The sequence below is a fragment of the Peromyscus eremicus genome, chromosome 4 (genome assembly GCF_949786415.1).
Source record: "Peromyscus eremicus chromosome 4, PerEre_H2_v1, whole genome shotgun sequence".
NCBI lineage: Eukaryota > Metazoa > Chordata > Mammalia > Rodentia > Cricetidae > Peromyscus > Peromyscus eremicus.
In genome coordinates this window covers 136,206,630-136,227,782 of record NC_081419.1, presented here as the reverse complement: position 1 = coordinate 136,227,782, position 21,153 = coordinate 136,206,630, and the positions used below count along the sequence as shown (strand labels likewise).

Below are 21,153 nucleotides of genomic sequence, written 5' to 3'. Positions count from 1 at the left end.
ATAGCTAACTTAAACACAACCCAGATCCACAACATTGTATTAAGGTAACCATTCTGTTAGGGGAACTCAGAACTGGGTGTAGTCACAACTACCATGAACTATAAATAATTAGTAAATCTAAAGATAAAATTGTCTTCTGCTTCTAGAATCAGGCACCATCTACCTTAGAAATCAAGTGCTCTGATGAACTGAGCAGAATGGCTTCACAGGCAGAGGAGGGTTGAAGGAACAGAAGAAGGTGGGGTCCTTCATTTCAGTGTTCCTTTTCTTATAAAGGCCAAAGCAGAAGGTCTTCCTTTTCAGGCCAGGCAGGACGGGTCTAAGTGAGGCTCTACCTATTGGCCTTTCTCATTTCTTGGAAGGCTACTAAACAACTTTGCTTTTTGCATGACTTCAAATTTCAGCATGAATGGTTTCTCTCTGCTCGGTTGGGCCTGGTACAGACGGTCTAAACCCACACCCTTTTCAAAATTTCACATTAGAACCACTTGAGAGCTTATTGGGACATGTAAGGCTGGATGGATTCCACCCAGTATTTCTGGGTCAGTGTGTCTGGGGGTGGGTTGGGGGACCTGAGATGCTGCATTTCAAACACGTCCCCAGTTGGTGGTTTAGGTAAACATCTGTGAAAAGTAACAATCTAAAATCTAGCCATTTACAGCAAATGCAAGGCACAGAATATACTTAACTAGAGCAAAACCAAGATTAGGAAAATATACAATGACCCAGCTTCTTCAATCAAGGTGGAGCAATGGGAAAATGGATTTAGAAACCCATCTTCCTTTTTGGGACAATCTTACCTATTTAGCCCAGGTGCACCCTGATCTCAAAAATCATCTTGTGTTGGATTACAGGCTTTTGCCACATTTTAGATGCCCTCTAGAATTATGTACTATATTATTACCATTATTAAATGCCTAGGGTTACCTTCAAAATTGGAAGTGCACAGGTATATACCGTTAAAGCTTAAGTGGGTGGTAGCTCATCCCACTATTCATACTAGTGTTTTAAATTCACTATAAAAGTAACAGCCTGTAATCCTAGCTCTCAGGCCGAGGCAAGACTGTTGTGTGAGTTTGAGACCACCTAGGTCAGAGCACTGTCTCAAAACATGAATTCAACATATTTAGTACACAAAGGCCATTCATGAATGAACAAAATGGATTCGGTACATCTACCAACTGTTCTTGTATACTCTTAACCCTTCAAAACTTCCTCTTACAGATTGTCATTTCCCAAATAATGGCCTAATGGCTATTATATATAGTAACCTAAAAATGGCTGGGGGTTTTGTTGGCTGAGGACTAGTGCACTGGAATCAGTGCCCTGGGATATTACTATATGTATGATCTATTACTCAGGCTGTCAAGAAGCATCTCCAAAGGAGTATAACACTAGCATGTCCTGCTTTCTCCAAGGAATTATAGGGGATTTTGCTGCATTACCTTTTGTCTACATTTTATTTTTGAATTGAAATTCCTTTCTGATAAAACCAGTGTCAATCACTTTACTAAATGCAATAGAAGCCTGTAAATTACTAAGAGTCAGGTCTACCTACAAAAGCTATTTATTTAGGATCTGGAAGACAACTGTATTAGCCACCCTTTTAGCAAAATGGTACATTTAATGTGGTTAGGAATTTATAAATATACTTCCTATTCAAGATACAATCATGGACTGAAAATACATAAGCTTGAAGTAGCCTTGTGAATATGTGTTGTAATTCATGTTACACGAAATAAAATTTTCAATTTTGAGGAATGTATGCTGTACATTCAACAGAATATTCATTATAACTCATTGCCACGTATTGTGTAAAATCAAGTTACGTATTACTCAAGGTGTGAACAAACTGTTAAAAACAAGACAGATGTGGTGTGGTGGCTCATGCCTATAATCCCAGTACTCAAGAGTCTGAGGTGGTAGGAATGCTGAGTTGGAGGCCAGCCCTAAATGCATAGTGTCAAGAAAAAAGCGACAAGCACACGTACAAGCGTGATAGTACATGCCATTGATACTGCCTGAAGATCACAAGTCCAAAGTCATCCTTAGCTATAGTTTGAGAGACCAGCCTAACATATAAAAAGATACTTTAAGTAGTGCCTACCTTAGTAACTGGACACACAAAATTATTTTATACTCTAAGTGCCCCTCCCCTGAAAGCTACCTTGCTAATTATCACTGGCTGGCCTCAAATTCAGAGCAATCTTTCTGCCTTAGAGCCTACCATGCTAAGATTAAGAGCGAGTACCACACTACAATCAGTCCCTGTGTATATGTGAGAGAGAGCTGCTTGCACAATGAGTACTGAATGCAGGGCACTACACATACTGAAATTAAACGCTCATCCTGAACTATACTTACAGCCCTAGATTATTCTTATAAAACAAGAAAATGAAGCTCCACACTAGGTTCCCACCATATGTCTGAAATCAGATCAACCACTAGTGAAGCTTTTAAGAACAAGATTAAGCAATAGGAGTGCAATGGTATTGAAGGAATGCCTAGAGTGCCCAGGATTAAGGACATAGGTTAAGGATTTGCAAGGTATTTTAAACTTCCTAATTTGAGAAACTGTGTTGAAAAATATCAACCACAAGAAAAAATGGACAAGAGTAAACACATGAAAATGAAGCAAGTTATTAGGAACATAAGACAAACCATCTACTGTCGGCCCCCAAACCCTGCTTTCTAGAGCTAAAACAAGAACACACATCAATGGCTAGCCAATGGTAACTACAATTCAAAAAAACTACTGGCCAAGTACTCTGTGCCAAGGGACAACACAATAAATTCAGAACAAGTCTTTCCCTTGGTAAGCATTTTATTGAGTATGCATAAAATAGGTTAACAAAGTAGAAAAAAAGAATATTCAAGATGAAAGCAATGTCAACACAGGAGGAGTGGGAACATAAAGACTGAAGTAGGCAGGACTCAAACTGGCCATAAAGGCACTGTGGCATATCAAGAAACGCTATCATGTCCAACTGGACTCAAGATGTTCCCCACTTCTCTTGTGCTCTTTATCAGTTGGTGCTGCTGATACTCCACCCAGGGCATCAACCAATGTGTGCAAGATGGGACTCTTAGATTCTGCGCATTAGTTGGCAGGGAACTGAATTCACTAGTCAGTAAGGAACTAAACATTTTAAGTCAGTCAATTCTGCTAAGGCCAACGCTTGAAATGCAGTGGTTTGTTTAGTGCATTTAATAACTAGGGTCTACAGGTATGAAACAGGCCTAGAGTTTTAATAAAACAGCCTTTGCCCCCACTAGGAAAATTATACGGGCGTTGGCATTTACCTATATGTTATATTACTTATTGGGGCAGCTAGAAATAGTCAAATGCCTCCATCATGTACTACATTAACAGACGGCAAGCCCAGCTGAAGATGTGTGCAGTCAGAAGAGTCAAATTTTACTGATAGCCTTTCCTCTTTAAAAGGCTGTGGCTCAGAAAGCTTTTATTATATTTTTCCCTGAAAACAAAGAACTTTGGTCAAATCCAATTCTTAAAGAGCCATCACTTCTGTCTTTGAACAGGCAAAATAGTAAACTACAACCAGAAACAATTTTAACTTCTGAAATGTACACTGGAAAAATAAACCTATTTCTTATAAACTTATCTAAACAAAGCATCAAAGGAAAGATGACTGACTGAAGCAGCAGCTTTATTTGACACTATATCCTAAAGTTAAGTCTCTACGATTCTGTAACAGAAAGACATTTCTTGAAAACATTCTCCTTTCCCTGTTGCCAAGTATTCCCAGCTACTGACACCTATCTAGGTCCTTGAATATCCATTTTTTCCACTCAGCCTCATTTTATTGCCATGTCTTCTGATTATTTAGTCCCACACACCATCCCCACAACACTATGTTTTATTATAATCCAACCTTTGCTAGGTTATGTAGCAACAGCTGAGGAAGGTATTAAACCTTAGCCAATTCATCTACACCTTGACTAAAGACTGAGGTGAAGTATTTAGGATGAAATGACTTTAACATGTCCAAACAATGAAAGGGTTGTAAGGTAATTCACTTAATGGATTGCAGTCTCAACTAACTGGGCATTTGGATGCATGGAAACTGTGAATCCAGTTATTCCTACAAGTTTGCACTATTCATTTTAACTTGGTTTCCACAGTATTCATTATACTTTACTTACAAAGTACAAAGCATTTTAGCTTATCCATGTCACTGTTTTTTCAAACCAACCACAAATGCCCCACCAATACGGTGAGGACTGATTGTTGGAAAGAATTTTAACCAGCAAATATCTTACCAAATAGTCTGCTAAGCACCTGTTAAAATATAATCACTTTTCAGCAGAAACACAGCATATGCGCTTTTCCACTTTGAATAAGATAACTAAATTTCGAATCAAAGGCTACTTCTGTTTTCCAAACATTAAAGACCACCAAACCATATACACTAACACTAATCACGATGACCACTTCCAGAACACAGGATAACAAGATCCCAAGTACTAGGAACCTACTTCTTGAGTTCAAATTGTAATCCTTTAGTTTCATTTATTTAAAAACCTATTAATTAGACAAAATCTTGTGACACTAACTACAAAGTCCCTTTTACTTTTAACTCAACTTACTAAAGGGGCAGATAAAAAAAACTTTGGTAGATTTGATTAACAGCACAAAATAAGGTTATCCAAACTGATTAATTTATTGCTGGTCTGAGGCTTGCCTTGTTTTACACTTCAGTGGAATTTACACTGTCTCCAGAAATGGCAGGTATCAACACTTACAGGGCCCTAGTAGTGACCTATTCAATAAGGCAATCATCTTGGTAGCAAACTTTTATTTAACGAGCTTCATAAAAAGCCAACATAATTGAAAAATTGGGTTCTCCCTCTAAAGCCTGCAGTATCCAAAGCTTCAAACAGTTAATTTAAAAATAAGCAAACAAAACAGAACCCTGCAGCAGATTCTGCTGCAATATTAAAAAAAAAAAATCTAAATGAGCTTAATCTTTACAAAAGTTATTTTAGGCTCAAAGGCTATAAAATCAAAATTATCTTAATTCTAAAAAGAAGGGAGAGGGCGTCATACCACCATTTTAGAACCTCATCTGTTTCTCATTAAATTTGGCCACAAATTAAATTCCTGTGTTCCCTTTTCAGGAAATCCTCTTGAAGAAGAGGCCAAGTACAAACTCGGAAGAGTAACTGCCTAAGCAAGTAGGAAAGTGTTCCGTTATAGTGTGCAAAGAACATAGAGTTCAGGGTTAATCTCTGGAACTTGATCTGGACCTTGAACGAGATCTAGAACGGGACCTGGAAGCTCTTTTTGGCGGAGGGGACATGGAACGAGCCTTTGAAGGTGGAGCAGGCAGAGGTGAATGGGATCGAGACTGGCTTCGGGATCTGGATTTTGACTTTATATCTCCTTTTCCATTTTCTTTGGGGGACCGAGAACGTGACCTACTTCGGGACTTCCCATACTCATCCTTAGATCTGCTTCTTGAGTGTGAATGGGAACCCCGATCAGACTTGGGCTTAGATTTGCTCTTTGATCTGGATTTCCTGCCTTTTGAGCGGGACCGGGATCGACCTTTGCTCCGCGACCTAGATCTGTGTAAGAAAAGCCAGATTTCTTTCAGTATCTTGTCAGAAAACACATGTACTCCACCAACAGGTAAAATTAAAGAGAGACCCAACACCACATTATTTACCGGGAGCGACTTTTTGAGATACTTCGAGATCTACTGCGGCTGCTCCTGCGACTCCTACTCCGTGACCGTCTTCTAGACCGTGATCTACACACAAGAGACAGTGACATTTTAATCTCTTTCAGAATGCATTTGTACTACTCAGCCGTGGCTGAAGTATCTGCTTACTACAACCAAGAAAAGCTGCAAGTTCAATTAAGCAACAACCGAAAACTACAAGCCGCCCCAGTGTCTCATGTTACCTGGATCTACTTCCAGAGTAAGAGCGCCTATGGCTTGTTCGTGGTTTATCTTCAATAAGCCTAATATTTCTGCCATTTATTTCTGTGCCATCCAGTTTATCCAAAGCACGCTTCATGTCGGAGTAGGATCTAAATTCAATTACACCCTCATTTGTGCGTTCTTTGTGAGCATCTGCATAAGTCACCTCTCCTGCTTGCCGCATGAAATCCTAAAACAGTAAGACTGATAAGCCCCAGGAATCTAAAGCACATCTATGTAGCACTAACTCTTAAGGAAATGACTGCCCACTGTCATTTAATTCCAGGCCATACCTTTAAGTCCTGCCAACTGCAGCGACTAGACAGATTTTCTACAATAAGCCTGTATTCTGTACGAACAGGTGGTCCATATTTGTCTCTGCCAGAAGTTCTCCGACTGCTGTATCCACCTCCACCACCTTTATCACACGGAGGGAGTAATTAGATGCATTGCAATGACAGGTACGCATGTTTTTGAAAGTTAGTACAAACATAGCAACGTTTATTACTGGAGTAGGACTTTGCTATTATACTGCTAAACCCTCGATACATTTGTGATTTGCCACAAATTAAATTAAGGGCAAGTCAAATAGACTAAATCCAACTAACCCTCTCCTACAATCTGTTAGAGAGTGACTGCTCCTTTATTCAATTTACCTCGCTAAGTTTTATTTTACAGAACATTGTAAAATATAAAACTTAACTGATTACATGCATTTCTACATTTTACAAAAATGTTTACTAGTTACACTAAGTACTTACATCACAGTGTGAGGTTTTTGGTGGTGGTTTGGCCACAAAACACGCAAGGTAACAGTCACCTAGTTCAGATTAACCAGTTTTGTCTAACCCTTGGAATCCTCACCATCACCCTGCGTCTAATGGCAAAAGGCTGCTGTCGTCATGGCTTCCGGTAAGGTCAGCCAAAGGGTCATAGGGCAAGGGTCACACAATGTATGGAAAAGCCAAGGCCAATCAGGAAAGGCAGTCATCTTAGCCTCAGTGGACACAGCCTCAGCCCCATTGGTCACTTTTAAATTGAAACATCAAGGACTTGTTAAAAAGTTTGAATTCAACATGCAACAATTTCAACAATAAACATTTCACATAACCAAAATCCCCCCAACCCCCTCCCAGTAACATGCCCCAACTAATTCAAATACAGCATAAAGCTCATTTACATTTACTTTGTGGTGTTCTACCACATTAGTTTAAAATGGCATTTTCTTTGGCCCTCGCCAAGTCTCCCATCTCCTAAGACTTATGCTCCAGGCTCCGCCCCTTTCCCCGCCCCCTGCCCCACCTCCACCCCAGCTTTCCTCGAAACTTCCTCGATGCTAGCTAAAGCACTGACAGATAAGCAAGGGGGAATACTACAAATACAAGCAACCCTCGCTTTCAACGCGGGCAGAAGCCACGTCAGTGCCAACGAGGGCCAACTGAAGCCACCCCCTTCCAAACTTAGCCAACCGGCCACCCGACCCGATCCCCGCGCTCCGGTGTCCCATGGCTACCCGAGCATGCGTGGAGGGAGAGGGGCCCGGGAAGACCCAGGGCCAACGACCCCCTGCCTCCGCGCCTGCCCGGGTTGGGGAGGTCCCACCCTGCACCCGCCCCCTCGCGTCTGCACCCGCCGCCCGCTCCCGGTACCCAGGACGCGGAGCGCGCGGGGGTAGAACTCACTGCGGCTTCCGTAGCTGTAGCCATCGCGGTCGCGGCGCGGGCCCCGGGCGTGCTCTACGATCACGCGCTCGCCGCACAGTTCCTTGCTGTTCAGCTCGTAAACGGCGTCGTCGGCGTCGCGGGAGTCCTCGAACTCCACGAAACCGTACCTGAGGAGGGGCGGGGCGCGGGCCGCGCACCGGCGGGCGTGTCGTTAGCCGGCGCTGCGCGCTCCCGCGGCCTCACCCCCCCCGCGCGCGCGCTCGAGGCGCCGCCGCCATTTTGGAGGCCCTGCCACGCGGCGCCGCGGCCTTGGTCGACTCGGTCCTTGGGGGCTCCCTCCGCCACGGGGCGCGGACCCCCAGACCCGACTCACCCATTTTTGAGGTCGATCTCGAGGAGGCGGCCGTAGCCGCTGAAAAAGCGCTGGATGTCCTTCTCGCGGACGTTGTAGCTCAGGCGTCCTATGTAGACGCGCGGCATGGCCGTGGCGGGTGGGCTCCCGGAGGCTAGCTGAGGTGCGGCGGGCCGCGGGGCAGGGCTGCGGTGCGGGTGCGGGGACGGCGAAGGCCCGAACACGCGCCTCACACCGCAGCGGCGGCCGAGTCAGCCACACAATGGTGCGCGCGCGCGCCGGCCTACGCTATAAGCGTCCGGGGGCGGGGCGCGGCGCGTGACGTCGGCGCGCAGCACGTCCCCCTCCCGCGCCGCGGTCGGCTCCCGGGAGATCGGCGCTGCTGCGGCGCGCGCGGGGTTGGCGCCAGCCGACCTCGCTTCCGTCATGTTCCCCTGGCGCTCGGTACCCGTCTCCGTGCACAGCCGAAGCCGGGGCCTTTGACCGGTGCCTTTTAAGAAACTGCTCGCGTGCCCAAGCACGCGGAGAGCGGTCGCTGTTTCTCATTGGTTCTCAGGGCCGTCCGTCTAGGCCATTTTAGCCTCTGATTGGTTTCCTAAAAAAAGAGGTTGCGCTTTCCCTTCAGCGGTTGGCTCGCACAGGTTTCGGTGGGAACGTGCTCTTGGACTCGGTCAGTTCCTTGGTTTCTCAGCCGCGGGAGATCTGGCCGGGGAGATCGTCGTGACCAGCGAGGCAGGTGCTGTGTGGCGGCGGGTCTCGGTGACATCCTTCATCCTGCTCCGAACGCTGACAGCTCTGAATCCCGCGCTTACCGCGGCTGCTCACAAAGGGAGCGTGGCAGGGCCCCGCGCACCAACAGGCGGGTGCCCTCAGGGTTGAGTCCGACCTGGTGGTCCCCCAAGAACACCGAGCCCCTTCCCTACGCACACTATCCTTAACCAGGTTGCCTCGGAAGGCACGGTATTTATGTGGCAGAAATACGCACTTAGGAGTTTATAACGCTGTAGAGCTAGATAAAACACCCCGGTTCCGGAGTAAATTTAACTATCGAGGAGCATGCCTTGGGGATATTCAGAAATTTACTAAAGTGCAGCAAAGGAGTGACTAGAGAGGTTAGAAAACTGAAAGCATGGCATGGTGTGATGGAAGCTGGGAGAACAGACTGTCACTGAGTTACTACCTGCTCTCGAAGCAGGGCATCCCCAGTCTTTCCAGCTAAGGTGGGAAGGAGCGTCCCCTCTAGAGACAGGCAACGTTGATTGTAGCGAATGGGGGGTGAGTTAATACTAGTATCTAGTGGGGAGAGGTTCTTAAATAACATTAGAAATAAAAAAAAAAAATAGGGGCTGGAGAGATCGCTCAGAGGTTAAGAGCACTGCCTGTTCTTCCAGAGGTCCTGAGTTCAATTCCCAGCAACCACATGGTGGCTCACAACCATTTATAATAAGATCTGGTGCCATCTTATGGTGTGCAGGCATGCATGCAGATAGAACACTGTATACATAAATAAAGAAATCTTTAAAAATTATCTATGTAAAAAATACGGGTAGACAGCTTTTTAAAAAGAAAATATTCATGGTACGTAGTTACAATGAATTCAACAAATAACTTTTCTCATTATCAAATTGTCAATTTCTTTTATCATCATCATTATCATTATTATTTGGTTTTTCGAGACAGTTTCTCTGTCTAGTTCTGCCTGTCCTGGAACTCGCTCTATAGACCAGGCTGGCCTTAACACACAGAGATTCGCTTGCCTCTACCTCCCAAGTGATGGGATTAAAGGCTGTGCCACCACCGCCAGGTCAAATGGTCACTTTCTGAAAATGTGTTAGAACTTATTATTTGTGGGCTGGTGAGATGACCGAAGCAGGTAAAAGTGCTTGCTACCAAGCTTGAGGACCCGAGTTTGATTCTAGAGACCATACTGTAGAAGGAAAAAAACCAACTCAAGATATCCTGTGACCTCCACATGTGTATCATGTTCCCAATAAATAAATAACTAAACGTGATAACACATTTAAATTTACTATTTGTAACAGCAAATATATCTATATCTATCTACATATATATGTATACATACACACACACGGACATACATATGTATATCTGGATTCCATGTGAGGAAAAAAGTATTTGTCAGTTCATCCTATTACCGTCCTTTGTTCCCTCCACATAGTGCCCTTTCTACATTCATGACCCCCCACACACACACCCCTAGTTTCTGAATATAAGAGCAAACGTGGGATACTTTTCTACAGCGCCTCGTTAGGTGAGCAGCACTGTGGGGGCTTGTTGTGACTTAACTTGGTACTTTGGAGGAACAGTGTAAAGGTGAGGGCAGGTGTGCGACATGAGGATTTATTATTTCCCGTCTAGTGGCTTATGGGGAGGGGAAAGGAGCTGAGCTGGGAGGATTGCTGTGGGTTCTAGATCAGCCTTGGTTACAGTGAGACGTTGTCTTAACAACCAGGAAGGGAGGGGGCATTTGGGAAAGTGCTAGCCGCAGGAGCTTGAGGACCCGTGTTTGATCCCCTCCAGAAGAATGACACCTAAAGTGACCCTCGGCCCCCACACTTGATGCACATGCTCACAAGGGCTCTCATAGGTACACTTTTGCACACATACACAAAACCAAAATGCCAAATAAAATCAGAGTTGGATGGAAACTCTTTACTGTGTTTCCTGTTTCTGCAGCTTTTGGACAGTCTAGTATGGACCATCAGAGCCTCCATACTGATGAGAACCAATCCCTACGGGTGTACCCCCCAGCTCCCATGCTCACCCATTCATTCTGTTCCCATGTGGAATCCCAACCAACGAAGCTACCCAAGAGTATTGTGGGGAATGGAGTGAATGTAACAGGCTGCTTTGGGCACACCATCCAGAACTGGAAGGTGTCTGTGACAGAGTTAGGAAGAATTACTAGTCAGGTAGGCTTCTGAGGTTTGTCTGACTGGGAGACGGGTAAGCGTTGCCAGTCTAGTCCAAACCCTTGTTTAAAGACATGTGAGCCAGGTGTGGGGGTGCAGACCTGTAATGCCAGCAGGATCAGGCTTCCTAGCAAGAGGATCAGTCTACTTAGCAATGTCCTGGGATATGGGTCGATGGTGAGGAGGGCATACTGTTCTTGCAGAGGATCTAAATTCATTTCCTAGAACAAAAGGCAAACAGCTCACAACTGCCTGTAACTCTAGCTCCAGCGGGATCCAATGCCTCTAGCCCCTGTGGGCTTCTGCACACACAAGCACATACCTACATACACACACACACACACACACACACACACACACACACAAACAAACACACGCTTTTAGATAAAAATAAATATTTATATTTATTAAAAATCGTCTCTGCTCCTGTTCCCAAGAAGCTACTGATGATGGCTGGCATTGATGACCGATACACATCAGCCAGGGGCTGCACTGCCACCCTGGGCAACTTTGTCAAGGCCACCTTTGATGTTATCTCTAAGACCTACAGCTACCTGACCCCTGACCTCTGGAAAGAGACTGTGTTCACCAAGTCTCCTTATCAGGAATTCACTGACCATCTTGTGAAAACCTACACCAGAGTTCAGAGGACCTAGGCTCCACCTGTGGCCACCATATAAGGGTTTTTATACAAGAAAAAAAAAGTGAATTAAGTCTGTTAAAAAAAAAAAAAGCTCCAAATATGCCTCAGCACTCAGGAGGCAGAGGTAGGGCCATCTCTGTGACTTCGAGGGCAGCTTGGTGAGTTCCAGGTCACCCAGGGCTACATACTGAGATCCTTTCTCAACCAAACAAACATCCCTAAGAAAAATAAAAAGTTCAAAACAAGCCAGGCGGTCGGTCGTGGCGCACGCCTTTAATCCCAGCACTCGGGAGGCAGAGCCAGGCGGATCTCTGTGAGTTCGAGGCCAGCCTGGGCTACCAAGTGAGTTCCAGGAGAGGCGCAAAGCTACACAGAGAAACCCTGTCTCGAAAAACCAAAAAAAAAAAAAAAAAAAAAAAAGTTCAAAACATCTGTACAAGATCCATTTAGAGCTGGGTTCCTCAGACTCCACACTGCTGGCGTTTGGGGCTGATCATTGTTTGTCGTGGGCTGTCCTTTGTGCTGTGTGACATTCAGCAGGCTGCCTGAGCTCTGCCCACTCGGTGCCATTAGTGTCCTTCCATCTCCAGTGTGACTGAAAAAATAAAAAGTCTCAAGCCTTCAGATAGTGACAGATGCCGCCGAGGGACAGAATTGCCCCCTGTAGAGAACTGGTTCTGACTGGGAGGACCTGACCTGCTTCGCTTGTGTTTGTGTGGTTAAGGATTAACCGGAGTTTTCAAAAAGATGTCACTGGACAGTGAAGTTGCCTTGCCTAAGAGCAGACGTATGCTGAACTAGCTAAAGATTTGATATTATCTGGCTATGCTGAGGGCATCTAATGGTTACAGTGTAAACATACATTTTTGTCATAGTAAGCACACAAATCTGGACCTACAGCACCCAAGTCCATACCTGGCAAAATGCTTCCAATATGAACTTGTTAACAAGCTCTGTCAGTGCTACATGGGAAAGCATGGAGGACCTGATAGACAAGTCTTCGAGTTGTTATAAGGAGGATGAAAACTCTGAAGAGGATGAACTGCAGAGCAGATCCAAGCATCATGTTCTGAGAGTTCGATTCCTGTCTGTATACAATTTGTGTGCTGCTGGGGACTGAACCCAGCCAGGGCTTTGTGAATCCGAGGCAAGTGCTCTTCCACCAAGCTCTACCCTCAGCCATCAACTCCTCTGTACACATCTTAAGGCTGCTGTAGCAAAGTACCAGCAATCCAGTGGCTTAAAGCATTCCAAATCTGTTATCTTCAGGTCTGGAGATCAGAAGTCTGCTCTGATTTCCAGGGCAAAACAAGGGCGACATTGTGACCTTGTCTTCCGGAGGCTCCAGGGGGAGAATCTATCCCTTTTGCCTTCTCCAGTGTCCAGAGGCTATTTGCCTTCTCTGGCGTGTGGCTCCTGCCGTTTTCAAAGCTATTGACTTGATGGAATCTATTACACATGTCACTTGGACTCCAACCCCAGCTTCCCACTTGTCCCTCTCTGAGCCAGTTCTCTCTGTGTGGACCCTGGTGAGGACATCGGGCTCATGGGCATAAATCAAGACAAACTCTCCACCTGAAGTTGCCTAAGGTAAAGGCCTCTGCAAAGTTCCCTTTGCTACATAGGGTGACTTCCGCACGTTCCACGGATTAGGATGTAGACATCTTTAAGGGAGGGAACATTTTGCTTAACATGGGAACTCTGAAACTGAGTCGAATTCAGGAAAATCAAGTAGGGGGTGGTGGCTAAGGAGGCAGAAGAAGAACCCAGCTCTCAAGAATGCATAGCACAGATGGTAGAAATGGGAAGGACTTCAAGGAACTAGTGATACTAAGTTCATAAGCTTTGACTCAGCAACCTCACACCTAGACATCTATGTGATGAATAAGAGGTCCAGTTTGTCGCCTGGAGTACAGTATGCTTGTCCCAGCTCTGGGATACTCTCTGTTAAAGAGAACACAGTTCATTCATTCACCAAATGGTGATTGTGTGAACTATTCTCACCATTGAGGATTCAACTATGCACGTGTCCCGGCAAACTAGAGCCTCAGCCACAACTGGTCCGCTACTTGTTTTGTAAATAAAGTTTTATTGGCATGCGGACACATCCATTCACTTACATAGGGTCTATGGCTTCTCTCAAGTTGTAACAGTATTGCATAGTTATTGTGTTGGAGTAGTTGCTACAAAGACTGGTCTGAAAAACTTTAAAAATTTATTTAATTAAATTAGTTAATTTTGGGGTCAGGATTTCACTATGCAGCCCTGGCTGGTCTGAAACTTGCTGAGTAGATCAGGCTAGCTTCAAACAGAGATCCACCTGCCTCTGCTTCTTAGTTGCTGGGAATAAAGGTGTGTGCACCACCAAGTTCCACTTTATTTTTTAAAGATTTCTCTCTCTTTTAATTGTGCGTGCGCGTGCGCATGTGTGTATGTGTGTGCCATGTGTGTAGATGCCCATAAAGGCCAAGAGAGGGCATCGTGTTCTCTGGAGCTGAAGTTACAGGCAGTTATGAACAGTCTACTGTGGGTGCTGGAAACCACACTCAGGTCTTCTGGAAGAGCAGCAAGCCCTCCTAACCACAAGCCACCTCCCTTGAACATGCTAGGAGAGTGTACTGCACTAAGTTAGGAGAGTGCCTAGCCTGAGTATGCTACTGTCTTTGATTCTGTATTGTTTAGTAACAAAACAAATGGCTTTAATATATGCCTGAGACCATTTTTGTAGACCACTTAAAATTCTGAAAACTCAAACTCTTTTTATGACTATTTTTGTACGGGTGTTAGATGCCCGCTGCTGCTGCCCCCCCCCCCCCCCCCCGTGTGTGTGTGTGTGTGTGTGTGTGTGTGTGTGTGTGTGTGTGTGTTGCATATGAATTCTGAGCATGGAGATCCTCCAGGGCTTTGAGCATGCTAGACAGCCACTCTACTTTGGCCCTTGACTACTTTTTAACAGCAGTTGGACAGGTTCTACATCCAGCTGTGCTCCATCAAACCTCACAGCCTTCCCTGCCCTTATTCCACCAGCTTCTCTCTTGAATGTGACAACATACACCCACCCCAGCCCCTTTTCATTGAACAGCTCTCCCTTTCTGGAACATTCTGTCTTCTGGCTTGCTTCCTGGCTTCTGCTTTCTGCTCCAAGTTACCAGGAGAGCCTCTTTATACCCATGCATCTTCCCCTGACTGTGTCCTCTTCCAACCACGCCCCCTGCACTCTGTCTCCTCTCCCAACCACGCCCCCTGAACTCTGCATTCTCTTCTGTTTTCTTTTTCCTTGTCACATTTACACCCCTTGTCACATTTACCGCAGCTTCATCAGAGCACTGATGTCATGTTTCTTTCTCTGTTCTCAGTACCTAGAAGAGCCAGAGGCACCCTGTGTTGTCTCAGCAAGTGGGACGCCATCCTGGGCTTTTCAGAACCCAGGGCATGGAAGTCTGCAAGAGAGTCTCACTCCTCTACAGATTCATTGGGATATGCAGGTGGGAGGAGATTTTCCAGCTTCTGTTTGTGATCACCTGTTTGCGCTGCTCGGATGCCCTGGAGGGAATGATAAAGACCTGCAGGAATGCCCTCCCTCCTCCCTTCCACCCAAACACCTCTGAACAGAAAATTCAGGTTTGGCGAGGAAGCCATAGAGCAGTCAGACATCATTCCTCGAAGTGTAAATTTTTTTTACAGTCGCCTTGGGGTTCAAAAGTGCACCTAATGTCTTCTGCTACCAAAATCTGGAAGTGGTCATTCCATGGCTGAGCCATTCCACATCCTGCAGAGATGAGTTCACAAGCTTGCAAGGGAAAGGAAATGCAGAACAGCATTATGGGCAAATCCCTTGTGATGGCTATTCTTGATTGTGGACTTGACTATGACTGGAATGAACTATAATCCAGAAATGGAGGGCACACTTGTGATCCGGATCTTGAGGCAAGAAGACAACATGCCTTTGATCCGGATCTTGAGGCTAGAAGGGACACTCCTTTAATCCAGACCTCGAGGCTGGATGGCACACCTTTAGTCTGGGCCACACCTTCTGGGGGAAGCCAATGGAAGGACAATGGAAGAAGGAAGGGTCTGTTCTTCACCTGCTTGCCCTCACCTGGTCAGCACATCCATTCCTTCTTTTGGATCCCAGCAGACCAGCTGAGACACCCAGCCTTGTGGGATGGAGCAGCTACTAGATTCTTGGACTTTCCATTCATAACTAGCCATAGTTGGAATGCAGCCTGTAAGCCATTTTAATAAATTCCCATATATATATATTTCATTCTGTATGAATCCCCCCATATATATAATATATATGTATTGTATATATTCATTCTGTAAGTTCTGTGATTCTAGAGAACCCTGACTAATACACCCTTCAAGCTGGAAAACATGCGGATGCCACCCCCCAGTAGAGTGGAGGATTGAACTGTGGAATATTCACCCCAGGCACCACCACACAACAGTGAGGCTGAGCAAGCCACTGTGATGCAGAGGAAACAGGGCCACCCCTCCTCCTACAGTGTTATTCCACAAACGCACAAACAAGAAACCAGCAAGACTGAGTAAGGGTGCTGGATGCAGGGAGGCACCTTCGGTCTGGTGGGGGAGTGGCAGGAAGAGGCCTGCAGGGCTCTGGGGTTCTGGTCCCAGTGGAATCTGCCAGGTGCTGACTACACAAGTAAGTTCTGCTCACAGACATCTGTTACTTGGTTACTTATGATTTGAATATTTTGCATTAGCCTCTCTCTCTCTCTCTCTCTCTCTCTCTCTCTCTCTCTCTCTCTCTCTCTCTGTCTCTGTCTCCTCTGTGTGTGTGTTTTAATAGAAAAATTTAAAAAAAAAGTAATCTCAAGAAAAATTCCAGTCTGGGTATGGTGGCTCGTGCCTATGATCACAGTTCTTAGGAGGCTGAGTCAGGATCACCAGGAGTTTGAAACTAGCCTGGACTACACAGTGAGTTTCAGGCAGCTGGGACACAGAGCAAGACTGTTTCGAAACAAACAAACTAAAAAACCAACCAACCAACCAAACAAAAAGAACAAAAAATCAGATTGCTTGTGATGAAACCCTTTGGGTCGTTCTGGGTGTCTGATCACGAATGTCAATTTATCTGAATCAATCATTTGTTTTGTTTTTGTATTCCAGTTAGAAGCTAGCTCTGAAGATATGCCTTTGTCGCCACCAAGTGGCTGCATGTGGGATTGCAGTAGTAGAGAATTTACGAGGGTTTCGAATAAAACTCAAGAGTCGGAAAAGTTTTGAAGTTCTGAAATTGAAATCTGGTTGTCCGATCTCTTATTCCTCTGAGGATTTCATGCCATTGCTTGAAAGGTCATTTCTGGGCGTCTTTCACTGTCTGTAAATTATTCTTTATATAAATAAACCACTGTCTCCAATTGTTACCTCTGTGGGTCCTAGTGTGCCCAAAGCTGTGCAGATAAAATACTACATCTGTTTACCACAAACAAATCTTCCAGATGTTTGGGCTCAGCACTCAGACCCTCTTTTTAAATGTCCTTTCTTGTTGCCCACTGTCCTCCCAATTATTTCTCCTTTGACCCGATTTCAAGTTCATTTTTTTTTTTCCACGTTGGCAGCTGTCACGTATGTATGGCATCTCTGATGTGACCCTCAGGCCTCAACTCTCCTACACATATGTGGGTGTGACTGCTGCTGCTGGAGCTATACTGTCCGCTACTCCCAGCCACTAACGAGCATAGATGGCAGCTGGTGTTCAGACTCTTCCCTGGGCCCAACAGTTGTTCAATGGCCCAAACAGGGATCAAGATGTCACCAGAGTAGCCGGCTGTAGCCCAGAAGCTTCATTTTAGAGTTGTGGATGATTAGGTGGCAGGGTTAGAAGTAGGTCCTTGTGGGTGGTAGGCTCAGGATCATTGTTTAGGTTCAGGGGTAGCGGGTTGACCGAGATGCTGAAGGAGAAAGTCTTAGGTGGACATGTATCCAGGGAAGAGCACAAAGGTGCAGGAGAAATGAGAACACTCCAACCAAGTGACTTAGAGGAGGAAAGGGTTAATTTCACCTTGTGGATTGCACTTCATCGCTGAGGGACATCAGGGTAGAAACTCAAAGCAGGCTTGCTTGCCTTCCCATACAACGTTATTTCTGATTGAAGAACCCACTACACAGTCAAGGAATTACAGCAGGTGTGGTGGTGTGAGAGGAAATGGCCCCCAAAGGGAGTGGCACTATTAGGAGGGGTGGCCTTGTTGGAGTAGGTTGGTGTTTTTGGAGGAAGTGTGTCACTGTAGAGGCGGGCTTTGAGGTTACATATATAGTCAAGCCAAGTCCAGTGAGTCAGACCATTTCCTGTTGCCTGCGGATCAAGATGTAGAACTCTCAGCTACCTCCCAGCACTACGTCTGGGTGCACGCTGCCTTGCTTCCCATCACGACGATAATGGACTGAACCTCTGAACTGTAAGCCAGCCACTCCAATGAAATGTTTTCCTTGATAAAAATTGCTATGGTCATGGAGTCTCTTCACAGCAACAGGAGCCCTAAGACAGCAGAAACTATGAAGGATGCTGCATGCTAGCTGCCTTGCAGGCTCATGCCTGGCTAGCTTCTTCCAGGACCACCTGCCTAGGGAATGGTGTTTCCCACAGTAGGCAGGGCCTTTCTATATCAATGAACCATCAAGACAACCCTCCACAGGCCAATCTGAGCAGGGCAATCCCTCAACTGAGACTCCCTTCTCAGATGACTCTAGGCTGCATGAAATCGACAGTTAAAGCTACCTAGGACAGGAAGCAGCTGACAGCATTCTGACACTGTCAGCACTCACTTCCACAGCCCTCTCCCAAGCTTACAAAAGCAGTGGACGATGGCTGGTCACGGGAAACTGCAAGTCGGCCAGGGAGCTCCAGGGATGAAACTTTCTTGAATTGTTGCCCATCTTGGGGCAGGCTTTTTCGTTTTGGTAATGGAGCCGCCATTGAATCACACACATTCCTGCAAGTAACCCTTCACCTATGCTTGTTTTAAGTAAAGCTAGATTTGGGTGGACTAGTCTCTTTGGTTGACCTTTGGCGCTCTGTTTGGGTCAATAGACCCTTGTTCATGTCTCCCCATGAAAAACCACACAATGGCAGGTGATGAGTAAATGTCGTGAAAACATGTACTGATGGTTTAGCTGGAATGGATGGACTGGGGAAAATTTGTTTCTCTCTTTGGTGGGGTGTGGTGGGGAGGAAATGTCCCTTGCTTTTTATTTTCTTCTGGTGCCAGCATGTATGTAATAGGAAACATTTACTGAAGGGATATAGCTGTGGAATATTATTTTAACTATGTATAGATTTGTTACATTTGTTAGTGTTGTGGAATATTACTCTATGTAAAGTTGTGTTACCTTTGTTTGTGCTGCATTTGTTTAATGGTGTAAAGGTGTGTTGCATTTGTTCCACCTTGTCTGCCTAAGGCACCTGATTGGTCTAATAAAGAACTAAACAGCCACTAGCTAGGCAGAGGAGGGATAGGTGGGGCTAGCAGGCAGAGAGAATGAATAGGAGGAGGAATCTAGGAGAATGAGGGAGAAAGAGAGGGAGATGCCTGAGGCCAGCCATCCGGGCAGCCGCCAGCCAGACACAGAAGAAACAGGGAAAGTAGGACATACAGAAAGAGAAGGTAAAAAGTCCCAAGGCAAAACATGGATGAAGAAAAATAGGTTAATTTAAGTTAAAGGAAAAAAAAAAGCTAGCCAGAAATGAGCATAAGCTAAGGCTAAGCATTCATAACTATTAATAAAATCTCTGTGTCATGATTTGGGGCTGGTTGGTGGCCCCAAAGAAAAAGCCTGCTACAGATAGAAGCCCATGACATTGGAAGAGAATAGCTCTGGAGTTCAAATCCACTTACCATATCCTCAATTTGTCTTCTGGGCTTAGTAATAAGACTCACCGTGTAAGGCGGTGCAGGCATTGATGGAGATCGCGGTTAAAGAGTACGTGTGCTGAGAAATACTTTCTAAAGAGAAGCGCGAGTCCACTCTCTTCTGTGATTGTTTAACCCCATGGCCTTTCCACCTTAGCTTCTCTGCACAGAAGACCATTTCTTACCTCTTCCACTCTGCACAAGCAGCTTTTTCTGGCCCCTCTGGGGCTCTGGGAGGGCACCAGGAGAAGAAGTGTATAAAGAAGGTTAGGGGAGAGCCAAGCTCCCTGCTCTGAATTCAGGGCCAGGCTGGCCGTAACGGCAAACCATCAGCCATTGCCCCAAGGGCTCTGAGTTGGCCGTAAAGAATGAATGGCCAGGAAAGGTGTCTGCCAATTATTTTTGCACTCAGGGTGCAGAGATTATAGACACTCAGTAGAGCCCATCTCAGATCCAGGCTGGCTCCCAGTGCTGGCTGGCAATCACCCAGGAGACATCCATCTCTGGAGAGCTCTGGGAGTCAGGATCTTGCCTGTTAGGGGATGCTCAGACTCCACACGCGTGCAGGTCTCCATGTTTCTCACAGAAAGCTGGCGGAACTGGTTGCTTTTTGGCGGTCGGTCAAGGAGACCAGATCCTCTGTCCCTGTCTGATTCTGCCGATGCTTCCCTGGCTTCAGCATTATTTTGGGGTTGCAGAGCAGATGCAGTAAGAGCATCAACTATAGCAGCGAGGTTATGGGACAGCAGTCATCAATGCAGATGGGCCAGCGAAGAAGGCTTTGACTTTCTCACCAGCTTGGACGATGTACTCAGTCTTCCCAGAGCCCTCTGGTGTCCACTGACAGAATGTGACACCAGACAGTAGTCAGGCGGCCAATGTGCAAACACTGTCAGCATCCTGGGCAGCCGCCAGGAAGAATCCAGTTGCCTCTGTGATGGCAAGCACTTCCCGGTTGTGGACATTGCTATTGGCACAGATCTACCTTGCTGGACGATCAGCTCAGAGGAGAAGGGATATTCACCAGCTTGGCTTCACTGATTTCCACTTTGTCTCTATCAGCTGCACATCACTCAGGATTTCAATGGTGCCTGTGGAGACGGTAGTGGTGAGGTCTAAAGGCTGGAGGAAGGAGGTCTTCTGGGGCTCCACACCAATGTTTTGGGCTGGCACAATGACCTCACACGGGGCAATGACACCAGTGTGGACAACAGTTGCTACCTTATTGGCCAGAAGCACGTCCCTGATTTCAGTGAGGTCCTCTTTGGTAGACAAGAAGCTCCCCTGCTTTCAGATACAAGGCAACAATTTCTTCAGAGCTGGATTATTTTTCAGATGTCCTGTGCAGGCATTTACACCAGGGCTGTGCTGGTTAATCTCAGCTGCTAACTTGATGGGATCCAGAATCATCCATGAGATAATCCTCTGGGCATACTGCTTGTTGGTTATCTAAATTAAGGTTAGCTTCTAAGAATCTAAGGATTATCTCGATCACATTGATTGATGTGGGATGTGGGTGCTACCATTCCCTCTGCTTAGGTTCTGGAATGTATAAAAAGGAGAAATGGAGCTGAGCACATACATTCATTCATTCCCCTCTGCTTTTTGACTACAGATGCAATGTGACCAGCTCCCTCAAGTTCCTGCTGCTGTGACTTCCTCATCATGGTGGCGATGTAAGCTGCTGCTGTGACTTCATGGTGGTGATGGACTGTAAGCTGCTGCTGTGAGTT

The 21,153-nt window shown here is 45.8% G+C and overlaps 1 protein-coding gene and 1 pseudogene across 1 annotated transcript; both read right to left on the bottom strand.

Annotated features, from left to right (window-relative positions):
* Positions 1-4,666: 4,666 nt before the first annotated feature.
* Positions 4,667-8,228, bottom strand: Srsf6 (serine and arginine rich splicing factor 6). The gene is made up of 6 exons (XM_059261843.1): positions 7,989-8,228; positions 7,634-7,782; positions 6,245-6,369; positions 5,933-6,141; positions 5,694-5,777; positions 4,667-5,592 (listed from the first exon to the last, which is right to left on the bottom strand). The coding sequence occupies exons 1-6, from the start codon at positions 8,093-8,095 to the stop codon at positions 5,247-5,249; spliced, it is 1,020 nt and encodes a 339-aa protein (XP_059117826.1). The 5' UTR covers positions 8,096-8,228; the 3' UTR covers positions 4,667-5,246.
* Positions 8,229-20,440: 12,212 nt separating this feature from the next.
* Positions 20,441-21,153, bottom strand: part of LOC131907911 (putative ribosomal protein uL10-like) — an 87,297-nt pseudogene continuing 86,584 nt past the window's right edge.

Bases quoted from the DNA above. Each gene is read 5' to 3' on its own strand.
- Srsf6 (XM_059261843.1), bottom strand. From the start codon at position 8,095: ATGCCGCGCGTCTACATAGGACGCCTGAGCTACAACGTCCGCGAGAAG. The intron at 7,783-7,988 runs GTGAGTCGGGTC...GCCCCTCCTCAG, and splicing joins GAGATCGACCTCAAAAATGG to GTACGGTTTCGTGGAGTTCG. The intron at 5,593-5,693 runs GTAAATAATGTG...TTTCTTACACAG, and splicing joins ATCTCAAAAAGTCGCTCCCG to ATCTAGGTCGCGGAGCAAAG.